The sequence below is a fragment of the Corvus moneduloides genome, chromosome W (assembly GCF_009650955.1).
Source record: "Corvus moneduloides isolate bCorMon1 chromosome W, bCorMon1.pri, whole genome shotgun sequence".
NCBI classification, from domain to species: Eukaryota; Metazoa; Chordata; class Aves; order Passeriformes; family Corvidae; genus Corvus; species Corvus moneduloides.
The window spans coordinates 5,039,429-5,066,639 of record NC_045510.1 but is presented as its reverse complement, the minus strand read 5'-3'; the positions used below and the strand labels follow the sequence as shown (position 1 = coordinate 5,066,639).

The 27,211-nt window shown below is 43.3% G+C and overlaps 1 protein-coding gene across 2 annotated transcripts; it reads left to right on the top strand.

Moving 5' to 3' along the window:
* The first annotated feature begins 611 nt into the window (after positions 1-611).
* Positions 612-26,467, top strand: LOC116437423 (zinc finger protein 131-like). Of its 2 annotated transcripts, XM_032095077.1 has the most exons (7): positions 615-738; positions 2,637-2,738; positions 4,389-4,533; positions 7,423-7,780; positions 7,883-8,105; positions 22,578-22,708; positions 25,805-26,467. In XM_032095077.1, exons 1-7 carry the CDS (start codon positions 615-617, stop codon positions 26,465-26,467), a joined length of 1,746 nt encoding a protein of 581 aa, XP_031950968.1. The 2 variants fall into 2 exon arrangements, with proteins under 2 accessions (XP_031950970.1, XP_031950968.1); XM_032095079.1 differs by having other exon boundaries at positions 612-738; positions 7,423-8,105.
* The last annotated feature ends 744 nt before the right edge of the window (positions 26,468-27,211 follow it).

Sequence of the window (27,211 nt, the reverse complement as noted above, 5' to 3'; positions counted from 1 at the left end):
TTGTAGGGGGAGAAGTGTAAGAAGCCTGGGTGAATAAGAAGCTCTTTGCTCCTGGGTGTGACAAAACATTAAATCCCTGGCAACTCCTGTGTACCCAGAAGCTGAAAAGTGCTTTTATTACACCCTTATTTAAAGGAAGTAAACATCTTGTGTTTACTAGATACAAAATGTGACTTAAGTATGAAAAGTTTTAGAACCATTCTTTCACAAAGAGGATTGGTAGAATTGCAAGAAGTAACTATAAAGATTCTGACTTTATGTTGCCGAGATGGAGAATAGTTAGCTGTGGAGATGTTACACCCCTGCAGTATTTGCTTCAAGGGAGGTGGGTCCCTGCTGAATTTGTAGAATAAAGAAATGCATTTACCAACTTTGACTGTTTCTTCATGTGTATAAATAAGGCCATACTTCATTAACCCTCATGTTTCCTACCTGACAACTAAAATCAGATAAACCTGTTACCAAGACAGTTTGGTGTTTCCATTGGTTTTGTAGTCTCTAAAAAGTGCTAGTTAGTTCATGTTTGTATAATAAGCTGACTGTGCTTAGTACTTTCTAAGTGGCACAGTATTCTTACTGTCCTACCACATCTTTTGCAGACTAATCCTTTTGCCATGGAAGACGAAGAAATTATGGAATGTATCCAGGAATTCCCTGAACACTATAAAGTTATTTTGGATAGACTGAATGAACAACGTGAACAGGACCAGTTTACAGATATCACGCTGATTGTTGATGGTATGTATACACCTGAGAACCAGTTGGTATCCAGAGAATTCTGAAAGCTATGCTGGGAAGCTGTTGGGTTTGTCACAGGTCAACTGTCAAACTGGGCTGCGAACATTCTTGGCTCTGTATTGGTGTGTGAGTTGCTTGCGGAGTTTCAGTTATTAATCTTGGGCTGAACAGAGTCTCCAGCAGAGATTAATAATTTTGCTTCTGCTTTTTATAGAATCCCAGAATGTCCTGGGTTGAAAGGGACTTTAAAGATCATCTAGTTCTAACCCCCTGCCATGGGCAGGGACACCTTCCATTAGACCAGGTTGCTCAAAGCCCCATCCAACCTGGCCTTGAACACTTCCAGGGATGGGGCAGCCACAGGTTCTCTGGGCAACCTGTGCCAGGGCCTCACCGCCCTTACAGGGAAGAATTTATTCCTAACATCTAATCTAAATCTCCCCTCTTTTAGTTTAAAACCATTCCCACTTGTCCTATCACTATCTGTTCATGTAAAAAGTCAGTCTCTTTTTTTATAAGCCCCCTTTAGGCACTGGAAGGTGCTCTAAGGTCTCCTCGGAGCCTTTTCTTCTCCAGGCTGAACAGCTCCAACTCTCTCTGCCTGTCTTCATAGGAGAGGTGTTTCAGCCCCGTGAACATCTTTGTGACCTCCTCTGGACCTGCTATAACAAGTCCACATTATTCTTGTGCTGAGGACTCCAGACCTGGATGCAGTGCTCCAGGTGGGGTTTCATGAGAGCAGAGTAGAGGGGGAGAGTAGGGAGCTCCTTCCAAACAAGGAGCTGAACTTGTAAAAAATATTGGTTTATTATTAAAAAAAAAAAAAAAGAAAAACCAGCTTGAAATAAGGTCGCCTTCTTGCTTCTTGGGTATCTGCCTACTATTTTAATCTATAATTAAAATAGTGTAGAACAACTCACTTATCTTTTTCTACGTGTTCTAAAGACATAAGTATTAGTTTAAAAGGAAGATGGAAATGCAAATGCTTATTATCTCATTAGAAAAGGTGGTGTCTGATAGGTCACCTAAGATTGCTTCTTATCCCAAACATGTCTTAGAATGGATGAGCACTTCAATGAAGATAGGCAGTGTCCACTAGGACAGACCTAGCTAAAGGATCCTTAAAAAGATAGCAAGAATTCACTTGAAAGAAAATGTACCTACAGAGCCTGGATTAGAAAAAAGTAAGCAAATGAAGAAAAAAATTATTCTTTGGAATCACCGTAGTTTTACTGATGCTTGTACAAAACTTATCCTGAATGTTTGTTCCTGCTCTAGTATTACCACAACCACGTGTTGAGCTCAAAACTTTTCTTGTGCAGCTGTGTAGTTCTAATACATGTTGGTTCTCTTACCTGTGTTCCACGGAGCCTTCTGGGTGTTCGTGCCTGCACCAGGGAGAAGGCAACACAGTGATGGAGAATACACAGTCTGGAAAACAGGAAGAACAGAGCTAAACCACTTTTGTTCTGCAGGGATCTTTATGCTGGCAGAAGTGATGATTGAATACATCCATATGTAAGAGCAGCAAAAACCAAGGAGAGCTTGGATAAAATCTGAGATCTGAGCCCAAGACACACAGGAAAAAGTTTGAACAGGAATTTCCCACAACTTAAATGTTTGAAAAGAGAAACACTCTTGAGTGAGTCATTCAGCTGACTGAATTGCAGAGCTTCAACAAGGTCAATGATGTCAGCAAGGATCTGCATAAGATGGGACAGGCTAGCTGCAGTGATATCCCATGTTACAAGGAGACATGCTAAGTGACTATGTGCTGCTGGAATAGATTTGTAGACTGGGTGATTCTGCAGCTGTTCTCTTCTCTGCATCTGCACTTATTCTGCACCATGAGTAAAGAAGGTGTTATCCTAAATCAAACTTTTTGTCTCTCTTTGTAGGTCACCATTTCAAAGCTCATAAGGCCGTTCTTGCTGCCTGTAGCCAGTTCTTCTACAAATTCTTCCAAGATTTCACTCAGGAGCCCTTGGTGGAGATTGAAGGTAGTCTGATTCATGCAAATTAAAACCTTCAGAGTTGTGTGCCCATGCTCAAAATGAATGTAGTATCCCTGGTATGGGCTTAAATGCATGCTTGATCATATTGATTAGCTTTCTAGATATCAGCTCTTGAGTTGTGAGGTAATGTTGTGGTTTAACCCTGATTGGCAACCAAGCACCACAGAGCCAGGCTGGCTCATTTTCCACCAGTGGGATGGGGGGGGGGGAGAATCAGAAGGGTAAAAGTGAGAAAGGACCTCATGGACTGAGATAAAACCAGTTTAATAATTAAAAAGAAATTGTAATTTTGTAAAAATTATAAGTAAAAGAGAAAAGAAAGAGGAAAAAACCAAGGAAGACAAGTGATGCAAATTAAAACAGTTGCTTGCCACCAACTGACCAATGCCCAACCAATCCCCTAACAGTGGCCCCTCCACCTGCCTCCCACACACACTATGTACTGAGCATGATGTCATATGGTCTGGAATATCCCTTTGGTCAGTTGGAGTCACCTGTCCTGGCTGTGTCTCCTACCAACTGCCCACACACCCTCAGCCCGCTTGCTGTCAGAGCAGTGTGAGAAGCAGAAAAGGCCTTGGCTCTGTATAGGCGCTGCTCAGCAGTAACTGAAACATCAGTGTGTTATCAACACTGTTTCAGCACAGGAAGGACATCGACCTGTTGGAGCGAGTCCAGAGGAGGCCACCAGGATGATCAGAGGGCTGGAGCACCTCTGCTATGAGGAAAGGCTGGGAGAATTGGGATTGTTCAGCCTGGAGAAGAGAAGCTTCAGGGTGACCTAATTGGGGCCTTCCAGTACCTGAAGGGAGTCTATGGGAAAGATGGAGAGAGACTATTTACAAAGGTCTGGAGTGACAAGACAAGGGGGAATGGCTTCACACTGACAGACAGTAGGTTTAGATTAGATATTAGGAAAAAATTCTTTACTGTGAGGGTAATGAGGCCCTGGCACAGGTTGCCCAGAGAAGTTGTGGACTCTTCATCCCTGGAAGTGTTCAAGGCCAGGTTGGATGGGGCTTTGAGCAACCTGGTCTAGTGGAAGGTGTCCCTGCCCATGGCAGAGGGTTCAAACTAGATGATCTTTAAAGTCCCTTCCAACCCAAGCCATTCTATGATTGAGCACAGATCCAAAACATAGCCCCATGCTAGCTACTATGAAGAAATTTAACTCTGTCCCAACCAAAACCAGTACAGGTAGCTATTGCCACTGGAAAAGAACTTCCCCTGAAGAAAAATTAAAAATAAAAAGATGCCTTGTCTGGGGTGCAAGAACAGGATAGATGTGGAGCAATACCTGCCTGGTGGGTAAGAAGAAATTTCCTGGAGCAATTCAGCTTCTGGTAACTTGCTGCTCAGAGATCTCTTGAAAGAGAGAGATCATATTTTTATGTTTAAATTTGAACTTTTTAATTTTATACAAGTAGCTTTTTGTCCATCTTATCCTTCTTTTTATCTTTGTCATGGAATGACTGTAGTTGTCCCATATTCACCTGTTTCTATAGACTTTTTACTCCAATGTGAGCCTTTCAAGGGTGGCATCTTCTCGAAACTGGCTATTGGAGTACTGTGAGCAGGCAAGTGTGAAAGACTGAGGAATTGTTAAAAGAAGCTGTTTTTCTTGCTTGTAAACAGGTGTAAGTAACATGGCATTTCGTCACCTAATTGAGTTCACCTATACAGCAAAACTAATGGTCCAAGGTGAGGAAGAAGCAAATGATGTTTGGAAAGCAGCTGAGTATCTACAGATGTTAGAAGCGATCAAAGCACTTGAAATCAGGTAAACACATAAGTCTCTTTTTCTTCCCAACACTGAAATATAGTCTTAAGAATCCTTGTATGAGAGCTGCCAGTATTTTGCAGTGCTCTTCTTTATCCTGAAACCTTCTAAACTCATGTGGTATCATATACTCTTCTACTATAAGATATGGGTCAGAATTATACAGGCTAAAAAAATGAATGTCACATTCTTTGGGCTAGAACTCGATGACAAGTGACATGGCTGGTAAATGTTGCAGACATTGTAGGGCTGTGACTTTGTGATAACTAATATCAGGCCTCTGTACTGACTGCCTGCACCTGATTGACAGCTGGCTGTACAGTGATGATATCTCTCAGGTAATTAGACCACATTAACAAGTTTGCACTGCTCTTTTGATTTCATGCAGCTTTCTGCTTTCAAGAGAATAGGCAGTGATTTTAAAGCTTCTTGTTGCAAATTTAGTCTCTCAAACTTCTTGAACAAACATAGTTGTTATAATTGGTTTTATATGGGATCAGTACTTAATCAAATGTTGCTGTAGCACCTTTTATCCAGTACAAAGAACTGTAATCCATTACCAAACTCCAACCTGAGAAAAGCAGGTGCCATTCCCATCATGCTATTTTTCTTCCCCTTCTTTCTCTTTCACAAAGTGCTGTCATGTTCTCATTTCTTCTGTATGCTATACTGTTCTTCTGTCATGAAGCAGGGGGAGGGCCAATAAATACCTCTGAGCATTACCGTTATCCTTGCTTTCTCTTCTAGACATGCTGAAAGGTCTTTGTGTTCAAGCTAAGGAAAGACTTATTTTTTCTTTATCTTCACATAGACACACTAAGCTGAGTGGCATTGACACTGAGTTCCTCTAGTAGCCAAACAAATTATAAAACCTCCATGACGTGGTACCCTGGAAACTTGGTTTTCAACATCAGTGTTTTTTTTGTTTTTTGGAATCAAGTTATTCTGTTGATTGGTAGCAGAGCTGAATAACTATGTTGGGGGTTTTTTAATAGAAAAGATAGGATTGTGCCTTTCTAGTTCTACTCTCCAACCCAACAATACCCTTTTTTGACATTATTGAAATTAAACATGGTATCACCAAAATAACTTTTTTTTTTATATTTAGGGAAAAGCAGACCTTTGCTGTCTGTTTAAAAAAATTAAGACACTTGAAATTGAAAAACTATGTTCTAATTGGTATCATTTTGAGTCTGTGTACACTGGTAGAGCTGTTTAACCAGGATTCAGATCAGTCCGTCAAGCTAAACTGTCTAGTCTGCAATTAATTCCCACTATTGTATAATGTTTGTTGGTTATGCATCACTAGTAAATGCTGTAATTCTCATGTTACAAGGAAATAAATGTTTGGCTTAACACACACATGTGCAAGCCAGTTTATTCTTAGAATTATTTCCATTGTTCATAGATTTTTGGTTGGGTGTTTTTGGTTAGGAAAACAAACTTGAGTACCACTGTCAGTCTCAGTTTTCTCCTTCACAGTAGGAAGGGGATGAATTGCAATACAGTGCCTGTATCTGAGCTTTGACTAAAAGCGGCAAACATCAGAAACTTCAGCTAAAGTAGAGGTTATTATAGAACTAACCATTTGTGTAATGCATCAAAGAGTTGCACAGCACATAATCTAGACTTGAAAGAAAACAACTAGCTGTTATTCCTTCAAGTACAGTGTATTGTATGTGTGTATCCCCATTCAGTTTCACACCTGAGCCACACAATGTACTCAAGGACAGTAGTCTCCTCTTTGCTGAGCAGATTATTATTTTTGTACGTGGTCCTGGAGCTCCTTGCAGTAATGTGCAAAGTAACTGTCACCTTCTAGGCATCAGAAATATGGCCTAGATGAAACTCTTTAAGTTTAGCTGCTGTGTCTTCCTCTGTCTGAATATAGTAAGGTGCAGTTTAATAAGCTGTATCCTGCATTAGGTTATTAGCCACACATCTCTGCTGTATGACATCCCAATACTGGAGAAAAACCTTATCACCCCTATTACTAGAAAACCTGAAAGTGATAGGGAGTAGGTTACATAAAAGGATTTATCAGGCTGCAAAGGAAGGTAAAAGTACAAATTACTCTGATTACAGTCTGATTTGAGGAGAAGATAGCCACTCATTTTCAAAACTGATAATCAGTAGTAAAACCTCCAGCATGTAAGTGCTGTGGATAATCATGAGTGTGTGATTTGAAAGCATTGGCCCAGTCAGCTCTGTCCATGTTTGAGATGGGATGCTATCTCTGACATTTTGGAGGAAGGGGGTTGTGTATTTATGGTGCAAGGAAAAGAAGAACAGAGCTGGGGGCCATGCTTAAGCCCAGATAAATTAAATTAAAATACTCTTTTCACATCCCAGTGGCTTTTTTTTTTTACTACAACTGTTAGCTATGTGTTTTCCTGAAGTACTAGATGATATAGTAATCATTGTGTGAAGTCACAGCTGTAGTGTTTTATAAGAAGCTGTAAGTGCTGCAGGCAATTGCATGCACTCTAGAGCTTGGGAGTTGAATAATGTAGGAAGAGCTTGAATCTTATTTCTGAGTAGGCAGGCCAAAGTACAGAATTTTGCATTTCTTATATAAACCTATGTCATTAGACTAATTGGCCTTTCTTCTTGATAGGTGCTTTGTATCATTCAAGTGGAGCTATTTAAACCACTTGAATAACCGTATGTTAAAGGCTCCACAGCTTTAACTGTGCTATTCTACAGCTCTAAGGAGTATAGATTAAGGACAAATTAACATCTGAAATGGGTGCAGGTTATGTGGTCACTCATCATTCAGCTTCTTTGAGAAACATCTAGCTAGTGTTTAATGCAGAAGCTCAGCATCAGGCAGGGATTGTTATGTAAGTGCTTATGGATCTTAACTATGTTTATGTAAATGTTTTGCAGGAACAAAGAGAATTCATCACCCTTAGAATCAAATCAAAGGCAAGGTAAAAATAAGGCAAAAAAGAGGAAGATTGCTGAAACATCTAATGTTATCACAGAAACACTGCCATCTGCAGAATCAGAGCCTGTTGAAATTGAGGTTGAGATTGCTGAAGGAACGATTGAAGTGGAAGATGACAGCATTGAAACACTTGAAGTAGCTTCTGCAGAGCAATCTATAAAGTACATACATACAACAGGTACATCAGATGAATCTGCTTTGGCTCTTTTGGCAGATATCACCAGTAAGTATCGTCAAGGAGAGACAAAATGCCAGATTCAAGAAGATGGTAGTGCAACTGATCCCTCGTGCAAACAGGTAGAAGATATTGAAATTGTGGAACTTCAGCTGTCACATGTGAAGAATTTATTCCACTGTGAAAAATGTAACCGTTCATTTAAATTGTTTTACCATTTTAAGGAACACATGAAAACACACTCTGCTGAGAGTTACAAGTGTGACATATGCAGTAAAAGGTACCTACGAGAGAGTGCTTTGAAACAACACCTCACCTGTCACCACCTTGATGAAGGTGGTGCTAGCAAGAAGCAAAGACCTGGCAAGAAAATACATATATGCCAATACTGTGATAAGCAGTTTGATCACTTTGGACATTTTAAAGAGCACCTCCGAAAGCACACAGGTAAGAACTGTACTTGTGGCTTTGGCTCTAGCATTTTGGGGTTTTGCATGTTTTGGGGAAATAGAAAATATGCTGAAGAAAATGCATGAGTCCTGAGTGCTAGAAATACTTGGCTTGTAGTTGCAACTAAAATGCTGGTTTGGTTTTTTAATTTAATTTAATTTTATTTTTTTGTTTTACATTGGTATAAACTTTGAGGGATTGAGGTGGCTAAAAATAGATGCCTAAAACCAGAAAGCACTAATGAAGCTTCTCTCTTCAGTCTATTAAATCTTAAAATATTTCTTTTAAAATAATTTCTTAAAGCATGTTTTTTTTTTTTCTTGAAAAGTACCAAACTGAGGAGCCGCTTTTATTTTCACAATTCTACTAGTAAATGTTTCTGTTGAAATATGATCTAAACCATGAGCTTCTCAGTGGAATATACATTTTAAAGAGTTTCTTTAACTAACAGAACGTATGAGCAAATGCCTATTAATGCATTAGGCATAAAATACCCCCTTGCTCTTGACTTCTCATCTGATTTAATTTTCTTTGTTAATTAACGCAGCAAAACATTTCTAGTGACTATAGTAGACTTTTGTTACTGTAAAATCTGCCTCTTTGAAATCTGAACAGTATCTTTTGAGTATAAAATTACTTGTGCTTCTTCTATATAATATGGGAGGTTAAGATACTATTTCTTCATGTCACTGAAAAGTCTGTACTATCTGAATAGGTACTGAGCATTATATAGATAGCTCTCTGAATATAAAATATATGTTGTCCTGATCTTTCAGATGTTTTTTTTAATATGTCAGTCATGAGTCATCAGTAAGAATTTAATAGAGGGTAGCAGTCTTATTTCTTTTGCAACTTGCTGTTGCAAAAGCCTTTTAATTGGAACTTCTTTGCATCTGTATATGACACTGCATCAAATCTACTCCAAATAGCCCCTTAAAAGTTGCATTTATGAAAACTCTTTGGCAAATCCTTATTCCCTATGAAGCAGGCAGTGTTTTTCCATTATGACCAAGCCAAATGCAAGCTACCTAACAAAAGTCTTTTCAGAGAAAATTTGTGGAGGATTAACAGAATAAACCAAATATAACAATATATTCGTTGCTGTTGTGACAGAAGGATTTTGGGGATGAAGCAACTTAGCATATCACAGGAGGTGCAGAGTACTTTCTAAATATTTATTGATGCAAGTATCACACATGGAATCTAATTACTTCCAGTTCCAGTGATATGCTTGAAGCAGCCAAATTAATCAGCCCATGTCTGAAAACTCTGTAATTGAAGTAATTTGTATGCAGATTATACAAACTTCTTGGGAAAAATTCCTCAAGGTCTTTGCCATTCTTCATTAATCCAAAATATGTTTCACAGGAAGTGTACTTTGAACTGCAAATAACATCTTCCATAGGAGTGAATAAATGGACTCTATTTACATACCATGAATAAATGATCCCAAGAAGTTCATTTGATAAATGCCTGCCTTTGTGTTTCTGGGGGAGAAAAAAAGAAAGCAAGCCAAACAAAAAACCCCAACAAACCTTACTATTTCTCTCTAAACCCAATCTAAATAATGATATGGCAGCTTTATGGTTATGGGTGAATTCCCTGGTATTTCTTACATATTGGGCAAATAGAAGTCACTGTGTTATTATGAATCTTTGGGTTAAAAAATATTTATTTTGGGTGGTTCCCTTCCTGTGGCTGCAGGATTGTAAAGGTCCAGCAAAATATTGGACTATCTTAGATCAGAATTTCTGTCCTGTGAGTTACTTATGATTGGCAAGTGAAATCTCGCCTGTTCTCATAAATGGAAAAAAATTGTTAGATCAGGCTAAGAACCCTCCCTCTTTAGTCTTATCTAAGTGAGATTTTATAAACTCATAGTTTAATGACACCCGGGGGAAGAGAAGCAAGTTGTCACCTTTAGCAGAGGAGTTCAGTTCCCAGCTCAACAGTGTACTTCTCGAGCTAGAGGCAGGCTGATACACTCGTTGTTTTCCATTGCTGCTGCTGAAGTCACAGCATTGATTTGCACTGTGCAATAACGCAGCGTTTGGTGCTCGAGGCATGAGCTCTGGCGTGCCCCAGGTCAGAGACAGTCCAGCTGCGTTACTTCTGCCCGTCGCAGAAGCGACTTCGGGATCAGGAAAAGAGCTGCTTGCTGGGCTAGCTAGCTGGCTTCTCGGCAGAGGAAACACGGCAGGAGCCGACGGGATCAGCTCACGTTAGCTCGGAGACAAAGGAAGAGAGAGGCTGTTCAGGTCTGGCTTCCAACAAGTTTAATGCGATGGGATCATGATGAGGTCGGATGGATGGGATGGGATGGGATGGCTCCTCGGAGCCTTGTCCTCAGTTTTATAGGCAATTTGAAAACCCCGGTGAAAGGGGAAACCAACCAATGAGTTACAAGCCAGGGGGAGGATACAATTTAACAAGAACCACTGGCGTAAACTGAGAGGCGGGAGTTATAACAGAACCAATGAACGACCGAGTAACCGAGAATTTTCCCGAACCGGGGGAAGCGGCTTGTACCCGGGCACCGCCCGGGGGCGTGCGGCTTAGGCTTCTGAGCCGCCCCCTGAGTCTGACTCTTCGGGGAACTCGATCCAGGGGAGGAGCTGGGATTGATTGGCATCACAGAGCCCCAGCGCCGCAGTGGGCTGAGTCACCCCAACATCTCCCCCTTCTTTATTACTTTGAAATGAGGGGAAAGGCTTAAGGGATTTCAAAACCAAACAGTTAACAATGGGAATGGCTAATAAAATTAACAACTCCATAAAGAAACCCCATACAATGTCCTTGATAATGGAAGGAATCCAGCTGCTGGAGCTCCCGGTGCAGAGGAGGAGCTGCAGCAGCAGGTGGGACAGCAGCAGGTAGGATGTAATCACGCTGTCAAGGGAGGTAACTTTAGGGACAGTGTAACATAAATAAAATTAATACAAATACAATTAACTTAAATAACAATGGCTCCCTTGGACTCCCCCTCTTTCAAAACAAAACTGAGGGGTCATTTTGGGAAGGGAGACACATTTTAAGGAGACTGGGAGGTGGAAGGTTTGTTTTTCAGGCCTGGAGGAGGAGTCTTTTTTCCAGGTGGCTTGGTTTTTCTTCTTTTCCAGGCTGTGGCAGCTTCTTTCCTTTGCTTGGCATCCGCAGGTAGTCTCAAAAAGGGTTTGATCCACTTCCCAGGGATCCATCTTGGACCTTCTGGGGTGGAAACACACCCATAGCCTCTACCGTGGGTCACTAGGGGGTACGGGCCACGTATCTGTAAAGTATCAGGGTCTTTTATTAGGACCTCAGGTCTCTCAGTCAGTTTATGTTTGGCAGAGTTTGTGAAGTGTCTCAGGATGGGAGGATCAGGTTCCTCATAGGAACAGTTTAAAAAGTTACAAGTGAACAACGCTTTGGACAGTCTTATGATGGGGGCAGCGATCTCACTGCCACCCTTTTGTTGTTCAAGCAGTCTTTTTAGTGTTTGATGATTCCTCTCGACGATGGCTTGGCCTGTGGGCGAGTGAGGGATGCCAGTGATGTGATCCACACCCCATTCACTCATGAATCTGTTTAACTCTGCAGAGGTGTACGCAGGGCCATTGTCAGTTTTTAATTTATTTGGTGTCCCCAACACAGCGAAGGCCTGGACTAGGTGGTTGATGACATCTTTGGCCCTCTCCCCACGGTGAGCTGAGGCAAAGGTTGCACCAGAAAAGGTATCCACAGAAACATGAATATATTTCTGGCGGCCAACTTGGGGGAAGTGGGTGACATCTGTTTGCCATACCGCACAACTGCCTAGGCCTCGGGGGTTAACCCCCTGACCTAATGATGGAAGCTGATGTTTTTGGCAGTTGGGGCATGTCGCCACAATGGCTTTCGCCTGGTCTCTAGTGAGGTGGAACATTCGAATGAGAGCTGGGGCATTTTGATGGAACATTGCATGGCTCAGCTGGGCTTGCTGGCTCAGCTGGGCTTGCTGGAATCTGTTAGGCAGATTCGCTAACTCGATGGGCATAGCTAGGGCATCTGCTCTCCTGTTCCCTTCTGCAATAAATCCTGGCAGGTCAGTGTGTGATCTCACATGCATGACATAGAACGGTGCTTCCGGTGGGAGATCAGTTGAATCAATTTCAAAAGCAAGTTATGAGTTTTTGGGTTTGCAACCTCCTTTAGTAAGGCTCTCTCTGCCCTGGAAACTACACCTGCTACATAGGCTGAATCAGTTATCAAATCAAATGGTTCACTGAACTGCTCAAATGCCCTGATCACGGCTGCAAGTTCTGCTACTTGTGGGGATCCTTCAACTACCTGCACATCAGACTCCCACTTCTGAGGGGGGGGGGGGGGTCCTTCCATGTGATGACCGATTTGCGAGAACGACCGGAGGCATCTGAAAAGATTGTCAAGGCATTTAATGGTTTTCTGCTTTGAATTTCTTTTGGAATTAGTTTGAAGACTGAAATAAACAGTTTGTGTTGTGGATGGTGTATAGAAATTTGGCCTGTGTAGCTGTCTAGGGCATATTGGAGGTGCTCATTGTTTTGAAGGAGGTTATCAAGTGAATCGGTTGCCAATGGTAGGTAGATGCATGTAAAGTCACACCCTGCAAGGGTGCTGAGGCAGGATCTAGCTTTCATCACCAACTGGGCCATGAGCTCCTGTGGCGTTGTGATACTTTTGGACGGCTGGTGCGAGAGGAAAACCCACTCGATGATTAACAGGGGATCACTCTGCACCTCGTCCCATTGAAATATCAGCCCGTGAAGGTATGGCATTCCCCCTAATACAATAAATTGAAAAGGCAGACCTGGGGTGCAGCGGTGTGCCTGCCGGGACGACAGCGCTTCCTGTACCTTACAGATGGACTGTCTCGCCTCCTCTGTTAGGTGCCTAGGTGATGTGAGGTCATCTTTCCCTTGCAGGAGGTTGAACAGAGGAGCGAGATCTTCTGTCGTCAGCCCTAGGAGTGGCCTCACCCAATTTATGGACCTGCAGAGCTGATGGAGTTCCTGCAAGGTCTTAGGGTTATCATTAATTTTGACTTGTTGGGGAACCCCAGTCTGTTCATGGATTTTCAGTCCAAGGTATTTAAATGGAGAGGTTTTCTGGACCTTTTCGGCCTGGATCTCAAATCCATTTGCCTCTAAGGCCTCGATTACCTTCCCCAATGTCCAGTCTAAATACTGCTGGTTAGGAGCACACACCAAAACATCGTCCATATAGTGGAGCACTATTGCCTTTGCTGCTAACTTTCGGATGGGGGACAGAATGCGAGCCACATTCCACTGGCAGATGGTGGGTGAGTTTTTCATGCCTTGCGGCAAAACTCGCCACTGGTAGCGCTGCATGGGAGCCATTCGGTTGATGGAAGGGACCGAGAAGGCAAACCTGGGAGCATCATCTGGGTGCAGAGGGATCTGGAAGAAACAGTCTTTAATATCAATGACTGCTACCTTCCACTGCCTGGGGAGCATAGAGGGTGAAGGCATTCCGGGCTGCAGGGGTCCCATGTCCTCAATGACTGCGTTTATTTTCCACAAGTCCTGTAGGAGGCGCCACATGTCTTTCCCCGGCTTTTTGATTACAAATACCGGGGAATTCCAAGGGCTATTAGAGGGTTCAATGTTACCCTTTCTCAATTGCTCCTCCATGAGTGCGGTGAGCGCCTTTAATTTGTCATTTTTCAAAGGCCACTGATCCGTCCAGATGTATTCGTCAGAGATCCAATTTAATTTCTGGAAGGGGCGCTCCGCAGTGGCCTTTACTAAAAATTCTGGGGTTGAGATGGAATTTCGACTCGAGCCCCCCACTGGGACATGAGATCCCTGCCCCACAATGTAAATCCAGAGTCAATTACAAAAGGACGGACTGATGCTACCTGTCCCTCTGGACCCTCAATTTGGACAACTGCCTTGCTTCTCTGGGCAGATATAGATCCACCCACACCCATCACAATACCTTCTTCCAGCTGCAGCTCCCAGTGTGACAGCCAATTGTGGGAAGAAATGACTGTCACGTCTGCTCCCGTGTGCATCGTTCCTGCCAGGCTGATGTCCGAGCCTTGGCAAGACAGTTTGCAATTAAGCATGGGTTTGTCGTTCCCAACTACCTCAGCCCAGAAGACAGAGGGGTTGCAGTCCTGTGGCGGACTAGTGGGCATGAGAATAGCTTGGGCCACAACCTGGTTAGCAGCAAGAAAATAGGGAGGGTTAACACACTGGATATTGACAGTAAAGAACCCTTGTGGCCCCACTTGAATAATTTCTGGTGTAACACAAATGTCAACTGGTGAATGTACAACATCTTTTAACACAAACAATATACAGTCTCTCAGATTCTCACAACTCACGACGATTCTCTGGGGTGTCACCATTTGAGTTGCAGAGGTCGTGGTGACCATTCTCCTGGTGGCAGTTTCTTGATTTGTTTGCCCGCGTGGCCCTGCCACTCCACGCGGTCCGGTCAGTTTTTTGGCTGCATCCCATCGGCAGCAGGCGATGACATTTGCCCTGGAGAGACAGCTCGGGAACCTTGATTAATTGGAGCCGGAACGCTGCAGTTTTGGGCCAAGTGCCCTGGTCTGCCACACCTGTGACAGACCCAATTAGCATTTCTTTTGTCCTGAGATGCTGTTGCATCAGCAGCGGCTGCTGTTCCTAGTAAGTTTTCCCCGTTTTTAAATTTGGCTGATGAATCGGCACCAATGTCGTGCAAGCACAAATCATTTGACTTAAGGTCGGTGGAGGTTCGAATGGAAGACCCAAAATCACTCTTTTACAAGCATCATTGGCATTAGCTTTTGCCATTTGCATTATAATATGCTCCCTTGTTTTCAGATCTTCCACTTGTCTTTCCACCACGAGCCTCAGTTTATCCACAAAATCAATAAATGGCTCATTTTGCAGTTGCCAAATCTCAGTATAATTCAATTGAGGTGCTAATTTAGGAGGCATCATTAAGAACGCTTGCTCAGCTGCTTGCTTTACAGCATTCAGGACCGGCTCTGGTGTATTTTGAGCCTGGTTTTGGGGCTTGGCTAATAACCCCACACCGGTAAGGTGATCCATAGAAACCCCCACATTGTTTGAATCCTGCAGTAAAATCGGGAGGACCTCTCCCAGTTGCTTTCTCCAACGTTCTTCCCACATTTGAAACTCGGATGGGGAAAGCAAGCAGGAGAAAATGCTTTTGAGGTCATGTGGCACAAGAACTGTACTGGAGAGAGTTATCTTAAGAAGGTTCTTAAAATACTGACTCTCCCTCCCAAATTCTTTCTGGGCTTTGCAAAGCTCTTTCAGCCCTGCAGAATCAAAAGGTCTCTATGTGGGATTATTGCCAGTTCGATCATATGTTACAGGAGCAGCAAAGGGATAGGAAGGGGCTGAGGGGACTCCCGGACCCGATTTCAAGATGGCGTCGCTTCTGGTTTTTGCCCCATGGGAACAGGAAGAGGAGGTGTGGGAACCAGGAAGTCCTCCACAGGGGGCGGGGTTGGAGGACCAGGAGGCGTGGTCACAGGGTGGGCAGGGATTCCCGATGCAGGGGGTGGTACCCGATGTGTGGGAGGAGCCCGATGACATCACGCCCAGGGGCGGGGATAGGAAAGGGTTGGGGGTAGGAGGGCGAAAGGGATTGTGGGAAGAAGAAGAGGGGGGAGGGGTGGACTGTGCCATGCGGTCGGTGCCATTGTTCAGACACGTGGAGTGGGGGGGGAACAATGGCAAACAGCATTTAGAACAGTTTTCTGGGCTTACAACTGGGGAAGAGGGCAAGGGATACGGGGTTTGGGAAGAGGTCAAGGTGGCCTGGTCAGGGCTACTGCGACAGGGTGGCTGAAAAGACCGGGAAGAGTCAGAGAGAAGACAGCAACTCTGAGCCTCTTGGCATATTACTCCATTCGGTTTTTCCAACGAAAGGGATGTGGGATGAGGAGCAGGAGGGGAGGAAGGAGGAATATGGGAAGAACTGCGAGGGGATTTGTGCTTTTCTTTTACTTTCTGATCCATTTTATGCAAGCCCTGAAGGACTAGAACGAGGGGAAAAAATTTTTCTCCCGAGGAGTCTCCCTTCCACTTTAAATCAGCAATCTTATCCCCCACAGCCTGCCAGAAGGCAGGAGATTTTAAATTTGTGGGAGATACTTGAGGAAAGTAAAAGAAAAGCCAGCGAACAAACTATTTTAGTAGACCCTTAGAAAATTTAAAGCCACTAACTTGAAGGGATCTCACAACTTGGAGAAAAACCTCTCTTTGGGGCTGAGAGAGTTTTGATCCCATATCTCTCTCAGCACTTCTTCTACCCACCACCCGCAAAACGAAAAAAGAAACAAAGTATACGGGACCAGGGATACTCACACAAGTTTCAAATCAGCACAAATTCGTCCGGTCACAAAGTAAAAGGCACAGGTGGGGTTCTCCTTGGCACGGCTGCTCTCCAAAGTCAGCTCAGTGCAGAATCAGTGGGAGTTAGCAGCCTTCTCTCAGGGCACTGCTCCTAAAACAGAGCAGACTGCACCGAGAGGCGTCGGCAGTCCAAAGTCGCTTTTTCTTGCTGTCCACCGACAGCGACGACGTCGCAGGGATCCACTCGCGTGAGCCCCACGCTTGGGCGCCAACCTAACGCAGCGTTTGGTGCTCGAGGCACGAGCTCTGGCGTGCCCCAGGTCAGAGACAGTCCAGCTGCGTTACTTCTGCCCGTCGCAGAAGCGACTTCGGGATCAGGAAAAGAGCTGCTTGCTGGGCTAGCTAGCTGGCTTCTCGGCAGAGGAAACACGGCAGGAGCCGACGGGATCAGCTCACGTTAGCTCGGAGACAAAGGAAGAGAGAGGCTGTTCAGGTCTGGCTTCCAACAAGTTTAATGCGATGGGATCATGATGAGGTCGGATGGATGGGATGGGAATCGATGGGATGGGATGGCTCCTCGGAGCCTTGTCCTCAGTTTTATAGGCAATTTGAAAACCCCGGTGAAAGGGGAAACCAACCAATGAGTTACAAGCCAGGGGGAGGATACAATTTAACAAGAACCACTGGCGTAAACTGAGAGGCGGGAGTTATAACAGAACCAATGAACGACCGAGTAACCGAGAATTTTCCCGAACTGGGGGAGGCGGCTTGTACCTGGGCACCGCCCGGGGGCGTGCGGCTTAGGCTTCTGAGCCGCCCCCTGAGTCTGACTCTTCAGGGAACTCGATTCAGGGGAGGGGCTGGGATTGATTGGCATCACAGAGCCCCAGCGCCGCAGTGGGCTGAGTCACCCCAACAGTGCAAGAAGTCACACAATGTCTTTTTGACCTTTGGATATTGCCACTGTTGTCTTTGAATTGTCAGTTTCAGATACTTTGGGCAGAATATGAAGATTGTTGAAGAATTTGGGAAAAAATAGAATAAATCTGTCCTTAACTGGGCAGTGCATCGCTTCAAGTAACTCTTTAAATGTGACCAGATCGCAGAGCAGGTGAAGGTTTGTGGTGGGAGTTTTGTTCTGTAATATTCATAGAATCATAGAATGGCCTGGATTTGAAGGGACCTTAAAGCTCATCTCATTCCAGCCCCTCCTGCCATAAGCGCCTTCCACTAGACTAGGTTGTTCCAAGCACTGTCCAACCTGGCCTTGAACACCTCCAGGGATGGGACAGCCAGAGCTTCTCTGGGCAGCCTGTGCCAGGGCCTCACCCTCCTTACAATAGTTTTTTCCTAATATCTAATCTAAACCTACTCCTTTTCAGTTTGAAACCAGTCCCCCTTGTCCTCTCACTCAAGGCCCTTGTAAATAGTCTCTCTCCATCTTTCTTGTCAGCTCCCTGTAGAACCTGGAAGGTCACAATTAGGTCACCCTGGAGCCTCTCTTCTCCAGGCTGAACAATCCCAATTCTCTCTGCCTTTCATAGGAAAGTGTCTCGGTTTAAAAGACGGATGTCGGGCAAAGAAGGTGGGAATCTTCCCAGAATGGAAAAGATTACCCTCTCCCTCCAAATTATTATAGCTTCAAAATTATGGGGTTTCCAGGCAAAAATATGGGAAAAGGAATAACAGTTCTTTACTGGCAAATATATATATACATAAAAAACAGAACAAACAACAACAACAAAAACAAACAATAACAGAAGTTTCCCCACCTGTAAATTTTTGCCTTGGGTGTAGTTACAACCACAACCGGAAGGGGGCACTTTTGGCTCCTGGCAGGGCAGAGAGGCTGCAGTGACTCCCCCGAGGCTTCAGGGGTGCTCTGACACGAGCTTGGCAACCTCTTCAGGTGGTGGTGGGTGCTAGGGTGAAGAGGATGGGAGATTGCTCCTTTTGCAAAGCTCACGGACAGCAGTTGGTCCCGGTACCCCCACCGGCAGCCGGCACATTCTGGGGAGGTGGATGTAGGGTAGGTGGGCAGGGCTTGGTCGCAATGTCAGGCTACTGTGCAGAGAAGTGGCCCGGTGGGGGCAGCCCCAGTCCTGGCAGCACCCCACAAGTTTGCTCTAGACCCCCAAACAGCTGGGAAACAGGGAAAAAATGAGCAGGCTTGCAGTGTAGAAACCTCAGCAGATCGAAGTCCTGGAGCCTAACACACAGGAGTAGCCACGGCCACCACACTGCAGGCCAGGGTCCGGTGGAACATGGTCCCAATGGAACATGGTCCCGGTCCCAGGTGGCACCACACGCACTGGCTCTAGGCTCCTGAATGACAGGGAAGCAGGGAAGCAAGCAGGCAGGCCCTGGTTGCAGTGCTGGGAAAAAACCACAGGGCAACAGTATTTCAAGCCAGATGCACTCACTGTGCCCCCACGCGGCCGCTACCTCGATCCTGAACCAGAAGAGCACAAGAGCGAGAGCCCCCGGCCTCAACCCCCCCCCTCCAGGTCCTGGGCTGAGCTTACACCTCTCATGATATCCCCATAGCTGTGGAAAACCTGGACAGCAAGGCTTTTAAAAATGCCCTCGCAGAAACAGGGGCTCTCCCCAGCCCCACACACATCCAGTCCTTTGCCTTAAAGATACAGCAACTATTTTTTGGGCACAAAGCAGAGGATCAGGAAATATGCTATCATAATAACTCACTCCAGGACAGAAAGATGCTCCATCCCTTTGATCATCTTGGTGCCTCCTCTGGACTTGCTCCAACAGGTCTGTGTCCCTTCGTTGCTGGGGGTCCCAGAGCTGGGGGCAGCACTGCAGGTGGGGTCTCACCAGAGCAGAGGGGCAGAATCCCCTCCTCCTCTGCTGCCCACACTGTGGGATCAGCCCAGCACGCAGGGGGTTTCTGGGTGCCAGTGCACATGGCCAGGGCATGTCCAGCCTCTCACCCACCAGTACCCCCAGGTCCTTCTCCCCAGGGCTGCTCTCGATCTGTTCATCCCTCAGCCTGCATTGATCCTGGGAGTTGTCCCGACCCAGGTACAGCACCAGCACTTGGTCTTTTTAAACCTCATGAGATTCCCATGGGCCACTTCTTAAGCTTGTCCAGGTGCGGGAGCTTTGGGGTTCAGTCTGGACCGGGCGTAGACGAGAGATCTCTGAAGTCAGATCTTGGAACATGCGGTTTATTGCAAAGGGCGTGGGTATAGGGGCACTGCTTAGAGCTGCCAGACTCAGCTCGGAGCAGGCCCAGGAGAGCAAGAGAGTAAGCGGGTAAGTAAAGAAAGAGAGAGAGAGAGAGAGGAATGAGAGTGAAGAAGTAGAAGAAGTGATGAAGTCCTGGTTACAATACAATAAATCATCTTCTGTACTGAATATTCTAATTGTCACTAACCAATCTAATACAAGATACAAATCCTATAGCATTTACATACAGCCTATAAGAGTTCTTATATTACCATAGAGTGTTACATCTTAACTTCTAAAAACTACTCTTTGGACCCCTTCTGCTGAGCTAGTAGGGTCTGCTCTGACCCTTGGACCTGCCTGCAAGCAGAGGGTATTGTTCAATCAAGAGGGGATTACCTTCAGTCGGCCATACCATTGTTTTCCAGTTGTTCAGTAACTAAGACTTGGTATTTCAAAAGTGGCTTTCATTTCGATGTCGCCTGTAGTTTTCATATTCCCAAAATCTTTTGTCAGGCAATCATATTTATAAGGCTTTCCTGTTTCATCTTCCCCAACATCCAGGTCCCTCTGGATGGCCCCGTCCTTCAGGTGTGTCACCTGCACCACTCAGCTTTGTGTCATCTGCAAACCTGCTGAGGGTGCCCTTGACTCCTTTGTCTGTGTCATTAATGAAGATATTAAATAACACTGGTCCCAATACAGACCCCTGAGGGACACCACTTGTCACTGATGTCCATTGGGACTTGGAGCTATTGACCACAACCCTCTGGATGAGACCGTCCAACCACTTTCTTACCCATCTAAGAGTCCACCCATCTAATCTATCTCTCTCCAATTTAGAGAGAATGATGTTGTGGGGCTCCATGTCAAAGGCTTTATAGAAGTCCACAGAAAGGACATCTGTAGCCCTTCCCTTGTCCACTGATGGAGTCACTCCATCAGAGGAGGCCACTGGGTTGGTCAGGCAAGACTTGCCCTTGATGAAGCCATGCTGGCTGTCCCAAATCACCTCCCTGTCCTCCATATGCCTTTGCAGAGCTTCCAGGAGGATCTGTTCCATGATCTTCCCAGGCACAGGGATGAGGCTGACAGGGCGGTGGTTCCCAGGGTCCTCCTGTCTACACTTTTTAAAGATGGGGACAATGTTTCTCTTTTTCCAGTCACCTGGGACTTCACCTGACTGCCATGGCTTTTCAAATATCATAGAGAGTGACTTGGCAACTACATCAGCCAATTCCCTCAGGACTCTGGGATGCATTTTATCAGGTCCCATGGACTTATGTATGTTCAGGTTCCTCAGGTGGTCATGAGCCTGATCTTCACTTAGAGTGGGAGGGACTTTGCTCCCCCAGTCCCCGTCCTGCTGTCCATCCATTCAACAGGTGTGGGAAGAGAGGTTGGCATTGAAGACTGAGGGAAAAAAGTAGAGTACCTCAGTCTTCTCCTTGTCCATTGTTACCAGTTTTTCAGCACTGTTTATCAGAGGGTAACACCTTCTTTGACCTTCCTTTTCTGGCTGACAGACCAGTAGAAGCCCTTCCTGTTATTCTTTGTGTCCCTTGCCAGGTTCAGTTCCAGCTTCACCTTGGCCTTCCTCACCCCATCACTACACAACCAAACTCCATCTCTATACTCTTCCCAGGATAGCTGTCCTTGTTCCCACTGCCTGTGCATTTCCTTCTTTCCCTTTAGTTTGTCCAGCAGCTCCCCAGTCAGCCATGCCAGTCTCTTGCCTTCCTTGTCCAGTTTTTTACTCCTGGGGATCACCTCCTGGGGTATTCTTTAGGCTCACCAATGTATTTGGTTGCTCGTGCAATGTCTGTGATTTTTGATCTGCGAGACAGATGGGAGTTCAGCATACTCTGCATTACCTGTACAAAAGTTTCCAAAAATGTAGCCTTTTATAACCATTATGGGGAATGTTCCCTCCATTTAATGTTTTTCTGTGGCCTTTAGGTGTATAAGTGAGAATTATAGGCTACTTGTGGATTTCTTTTGAAAAGTTAGTTAGGTGCTGCTGAATGTCTTTATTTCTGAAAATACAGGTTTATTTGTTTTCCATCTCAGTTGTCAATAATTACTACATCCCTGAAAATGTAGGCTTTTAAACTGAATCAAGCTAGAATAGATTCTTATGTTATTCAGTGAAATGTCTCAGCCTCTTTTGGAGTCCATTAAATAGTTTGTTTCAATAGTGATGTCGGTATCAGTACCTCCACAAATTATCAGACTTAGAAGAAACATACTGTTACTAATTTTTTGTACTTTAATTCCCTAGAACTTCATCGTATTTGTGAATGATGAAATTAATAAACAGATACAACAGTTGTTCTTTACTATTTGATGATGGTAACAGTATACTACTTCGAATTAAAGTTTCTGGACTTGGTTTGTTTTAATACCAATGCATTGTTACTTCATGGTCATTCTGTGACAACTTCTTTTTCTGGAGCTTAGTTTCGGCTCTCAAGCATAAGCTGTCATTGTTCTTGAAAATAAAACTTTGTATTATTTAAATACCTCCTTCTTTAATGTGTCACTTTGTATATACTAATGTTGAGTCTTTAACTGTATCAGGTGAAAAGAGAGAAATAGCTCCTATTTCTTTAAGATATTTCATCAGAATAATAGCCTAACTTTCATAAAAACCTGAGTATACCTTAAATGACACTGGGAATTATGTTACATTATCATGTCTGTGGATTTTGTTTTGTTCAGTTTATTTTGTTTTGTTTTTATAAATGAGAGTTGTGACTCCACATTAGGTTTTTGCCATTTTATTTACATAAAATTTACATAGAATGTCTTTTTCTTCTGTAGAATAGTCCAGTTGGCCACATCTTTACAGCATATTTATCAACCTACACAAAAGGAAGAGCTGACAAAAAACTGGCTGTTTTTATACACTTACAAATCCCTGTGTCTGTCTTAACAGGTGAAAAGCCATTTGAATGTCCAAACTGCCATGAGCATTTTGCTAGGAATAGTACACTCAAATGTCACCTGACGGCCTGTCAGTCTGGAGCTGGAGCTAAAAAGGGAAGAAAAAAGCTGTATGAATGTCAGGTGGGTAATAGAAGTAGCAGAGTCTGAGGCTAGTCACCTCCTTCCTGTGCTGCGGGAAGGAGTGTGAGAGTACTGAGAAGGAAAGGCATAAAGGGTGGACTTTTGTCTCCAAGAACTATTTTTAGTAAAATAAATTATAAAGGTTGCATTCAACCATGACATGAGGGTAAATTCTTATATTTAAGTAGTTCCATTTAAAATATGAAATTACTGATATGTAGCTTCATAATAGTTAATCAGAGAGATTCTTGTGAGTAGGTAAGTGTTCATCTGCATCTTACTGATCTTTCTGCTTCCTTTTCAAGGTTCTTGATGCACAGACCTAGGCCTTTCCTGCTTGTGAGCATGCTTCACTAAAGTCCAAAATACAAAGTACTATTTTATTTCCTAATTTATTATTTTTCTGCTTAATACCAATATATTGACTGGCTGGAAAGTCATTTCAACTTATGATGACAATCTGTAATGTCTTTTAAGCAAATATAAATGCTGTTAGATGGATAGCTAGGGTACTTGGTCACTACACAAGTGGCATGTGAAAAGCTGTTCAGAAGAATATTACTTAGCTTTTAAAAGTTGATTCTGAAAAGCTAGAAAATATGAGAGCTGAGGTTGGTTGTAGCATTTTTATTTGCCATTTTGCTGCCCCAGAGCTGTGACAGTCTCAAATAAGGCTCTCACCTTATTCAGTTCACAGAATTGCTGTGGTTTGAGGTTAAATTGGGTCATGTAGTAAAGAAAACTGTTGGATATTGGCTTTATTTGTTCGAAAAAAAAAGAGTGATCTTATTCACAGAAAGCAGCAAATACTGCAGGAGGTGAATAAATTAATTTAATAATTTAATCAGAAGTTTCACCAATGCTGTGGCATTGCTTAGTTGTTATGCTAGACAAGTTAATTCTTGGGAGCATGCCTTTGTCTTAAAGATAAGTTTGTTTTGAACATGAGAACTACTATATAATGCAAAGCTGTACCTGGTAGCTTCATTGAAGATACTGTTTGTAGCTTTCTCTGTAAGAGATAACTGTGAATGTGGGTTAGTGTTATTTCAGCCTGCAGCAACTGCAAGAATTCTTGGATAAATTCTTCTTGATTTTTTTTTTTCTCTTTAGAACTGAATAGTGTTCTGTAAATAAAATCTTGGCTCATTGAACAAGGAAAAAACAAAATTGCACTTGCTTGATGAGCACTTTTGCTGCTCTTCAGTAAATGCCTTGAGTACTGAATTAGGCTCCACATGGCAAGAACAGTAATAATGTGCTTAGGCATTACTGATAGTCATTATCTATATGTATGACTAATTAATTTTGAGTGCTTATCTATAAGGTTAATATTTTAAGAGGTCTGTGTGTACAACTTCTTTCTAAAGCATGAGCCTAGGGGACACACATATACAAAAAGCATGTTACTAGCATCACAAATGTGGTTTTAAGATTTCAACAGCAAAATGGGGATATTCAGCTCCATTACACAGACCTGTTCCTTGAGTTAATCCCTGTCAGATACTCCATCATCATTTTGTGCTTTTACTGTAAATTGAGGAGATGGAACATTCTGTTTCAAAATTATTTGCCAACAGTGAAGAGGTTCTGTACTAGTTTGAAAGCAAACCAGTGAGAGACTCGAAATCAGAACTACAATTTAATAGGAAAATTAAAAATAAATACAGTAGTACAGAAACATTGACAGAGTCAGAATACAACCTGACACCCTGCTGGGCAGGGTGGTGGTAGCAGTCCAATTAAATGGTGGCTGCAGTCCTCCTGAAGTGATAGATGTGGTTCTGTTGAAGCAGTGATCCTGTAGAAGGGTCTGGTCTTCCTCTGAAGGTCCAGTGGTGGTTATGTAGCTCTTGTCCTCTGGGAATCCAGTAGGTGAGGGCTGAGTGTGGTGTTCCAAACCTCAGATTATATCCAGGTAGGAATGCTTGGTTCCTCCCCCCCCCCCCCCACCCCCCCCCCAGGTGGAGCATCTCACAATGGGATGATGTAATTTTATGAGTCATGCAGTGAGGCTAGATGGCCCATTAACAGAAGATATCCCTCTGGAGAGAGTTATCAGGGATGTGTCCTGGAAGAGATAAAGAACATTGCCCCACCTGGTTTCAACAGATGGTGATAGAATACATACTTTTGGTTACATCTTACCATTGTAGCCTAAGACAAGTTCGAACAGTGAAATGCATGTTCTTTACTTCTTTTTGAAGCCAAGAGCACTTGCATGGACAAAGACCCCTGACCCTGTTTCTTTACTCCAAACCTGACTCTACCCCACTCTTCTCTCTCTTCTACCCTGGCACCTCATTCATTCCTGCAGTCTTTGTGTATTGTTTTCAAGCTACTTACCTCACTGCCAGCTGAAGGGAAGGAAGTGTGCTCATGTGCTTTATGAAAATAGTATGTCTGCAGTCAAAGCAGTACTTTTAGCTGGAAGAGACTTGAAAAGATGGAGTTTTAAGAGATTTTTATCTGCTAAAATTGCTTAAATATTTTTTTTTGAAATGGCAAAATATGAGAGTTTAGTCTATCCAGGTAAATCATACAATGCCATGAACAAATGAAAACTGATAAGTAAAAGTAGGCTATTAGTATTTGTCCTGGGGTGACTGTATGATACTGTATTCCCTACCTCTAAAATGTATGCCCACGGAAGGAAGGATAACCAGGACATTATTGCATCTAGAACTTCAGTAAAAGGACAGTTTGAATTGCACTTTGATCATATGATATTATTACATAAATAGATTTCCACTCAAAATTCTAGCACCAGACATTTATTGCAGTGTGAATCTATATGTGAATTTCACATAAAGTTAAAATAAGAAAGCTTTTACATGCTGTATTGACTCATTAATTTTGTAGGTATCCTCTGTATGCACAACTCAAAATGGCACACTGTATCTTAAAAATAAATAAATACCAGGTCTTCTGTTCATTTGAAGCTGACTTTTCAGCTTTTACTTCTAACATACATGGTGGGGTTTTTTAATCCAAGTAGCAAGAAGCTACACTATGTGAAGCCATGATCTGAAATAGGCACTATACTTTGTTATATTTCTGTTGGCACTGTTTAACACACTCTATCTTTTATTTTAGGTTTGTAACAGCATGTTTAACAGCTGGGATCAATTTAAAAATCATTTGGTAATACACACTGGTGACAAACCCAACCACTGTACCTTATGTGATTTGTGGTTTATGCAAGGCAGTGAGCTGAGAAGGCATCTCAAAGACATGCACAATATTTCAGAACGAATAGTGACAGAAGAGATTCTTCCAGTGGAAGCTATGGAAGCGGAACCAGTAACGTCAATGACAATAATAGAACAAGTGGAGCAAGTCCATGTCCTACCAGTAATTCAGGTACAAGTGGATCCTGCACAGGTAACTGTGGAACAGATGCACCAGGATCTCGTACAAGACAATCAAGTGAAAGGCACACAGATGGAGGAACTGCAAGAACAGGTGCAAATTAGTTATTTAGAAGTTGAACACATTCAGACTGAACAAGGTGCTGAAGTTCATGTGGAGCAATTACATGTTGGGCATGTAAATCGAATACAGATGGAAGAAGTACAGGCAGAACTTATAGATGGAACAAACATTGAACAAGTAGAATACAAAAGTGTTGATCAAAGAGAAGCAGAAGAAAATGAAACTAGTCAAGTAGATGATACAGATATGGAAGATCATGAACAAGCTGAAGACTTAAAAACTCAACAATTAGTGGACACACAGAATGAAAAGGTGGATAACTAGGACAAATAACCACACTGTGCAGCTTTAGGAATGAAGTACCCAATTATTTTTGCTAGCTTTTACATTGGTTTTTGAACCAATGGTCAGTGGTCACCTTTCCAATATTCTGTCCTTAGGAAGCTGGACAAGTGGACCAAAGTTAGTTTTCTTCATGTACAACTAAACCTCTCATATGTGAAAAATAACTTTATCATTCATGTAATGCCATGGAACAGAAACCACCACAGCTTTGTGAGGATTTTAATAATGAATAGCTTGTATCATTTACATCATCCCTGGGTATATGTAACAGTAACTTTACCTCTTTTCCTCTTGGTATAGAAGCAAACTTGTTATAGATTTGCAGAGTGTCTGTGGCAGAAGAATCAGTAAAATCTGGTGGGTTCTAATGTAAGTGGATAATCAGGTACCTGTGAATTTTCTGGGCAGACTATTTGTTTGCTGTTTCCTAACAGCAGTCCCTAAATTTCAGGCTGAGGAAAAAACATTGTTGCTGGAGGTCTCAGAGCACAAAAATACTGTGCCTTTTAGACAAGGGTGAAATTTCCACAAAGCTTCTTGTAGCGGTTTGGTCCAAGATACTCATTACTGTTTACCTTCTGTGAGATAAGAATTAGGAGAAACACAAAGCAGGCACCAAACTTGAAAGAATATAAAGAAGTTTATTAACAGACCTAAAAGAAGAAGAAAAAATTATACCACACCTTCAGAACTCTTCTCCTCCCCCCACCTTCCTCCCTTCTC

Bases quoted from the DNA above. Each gene is read 5' to 3' on its own strand.
- LOC116437423 (XM_032095079.1), top strand. From the start codon at position 615: ATGGAAGACGAAGAAATTATGGAATGTATCCAGGAATTCCCTGAACAC. The intron at 739-2,636 runs GTATGTATACAC...CTCTCTTTGTAG, and splicing joins TATCACGCTGATTGTTGATG to GTCACCATTTCAAAGCTCAT. The intron at 4,534-7,422 runs GTAAACACATAA...AATGTTTTGCAG, and splicing joins ATCAAAGCACTTGAAATCAG to GAACAAAGAGAATTCATCAC.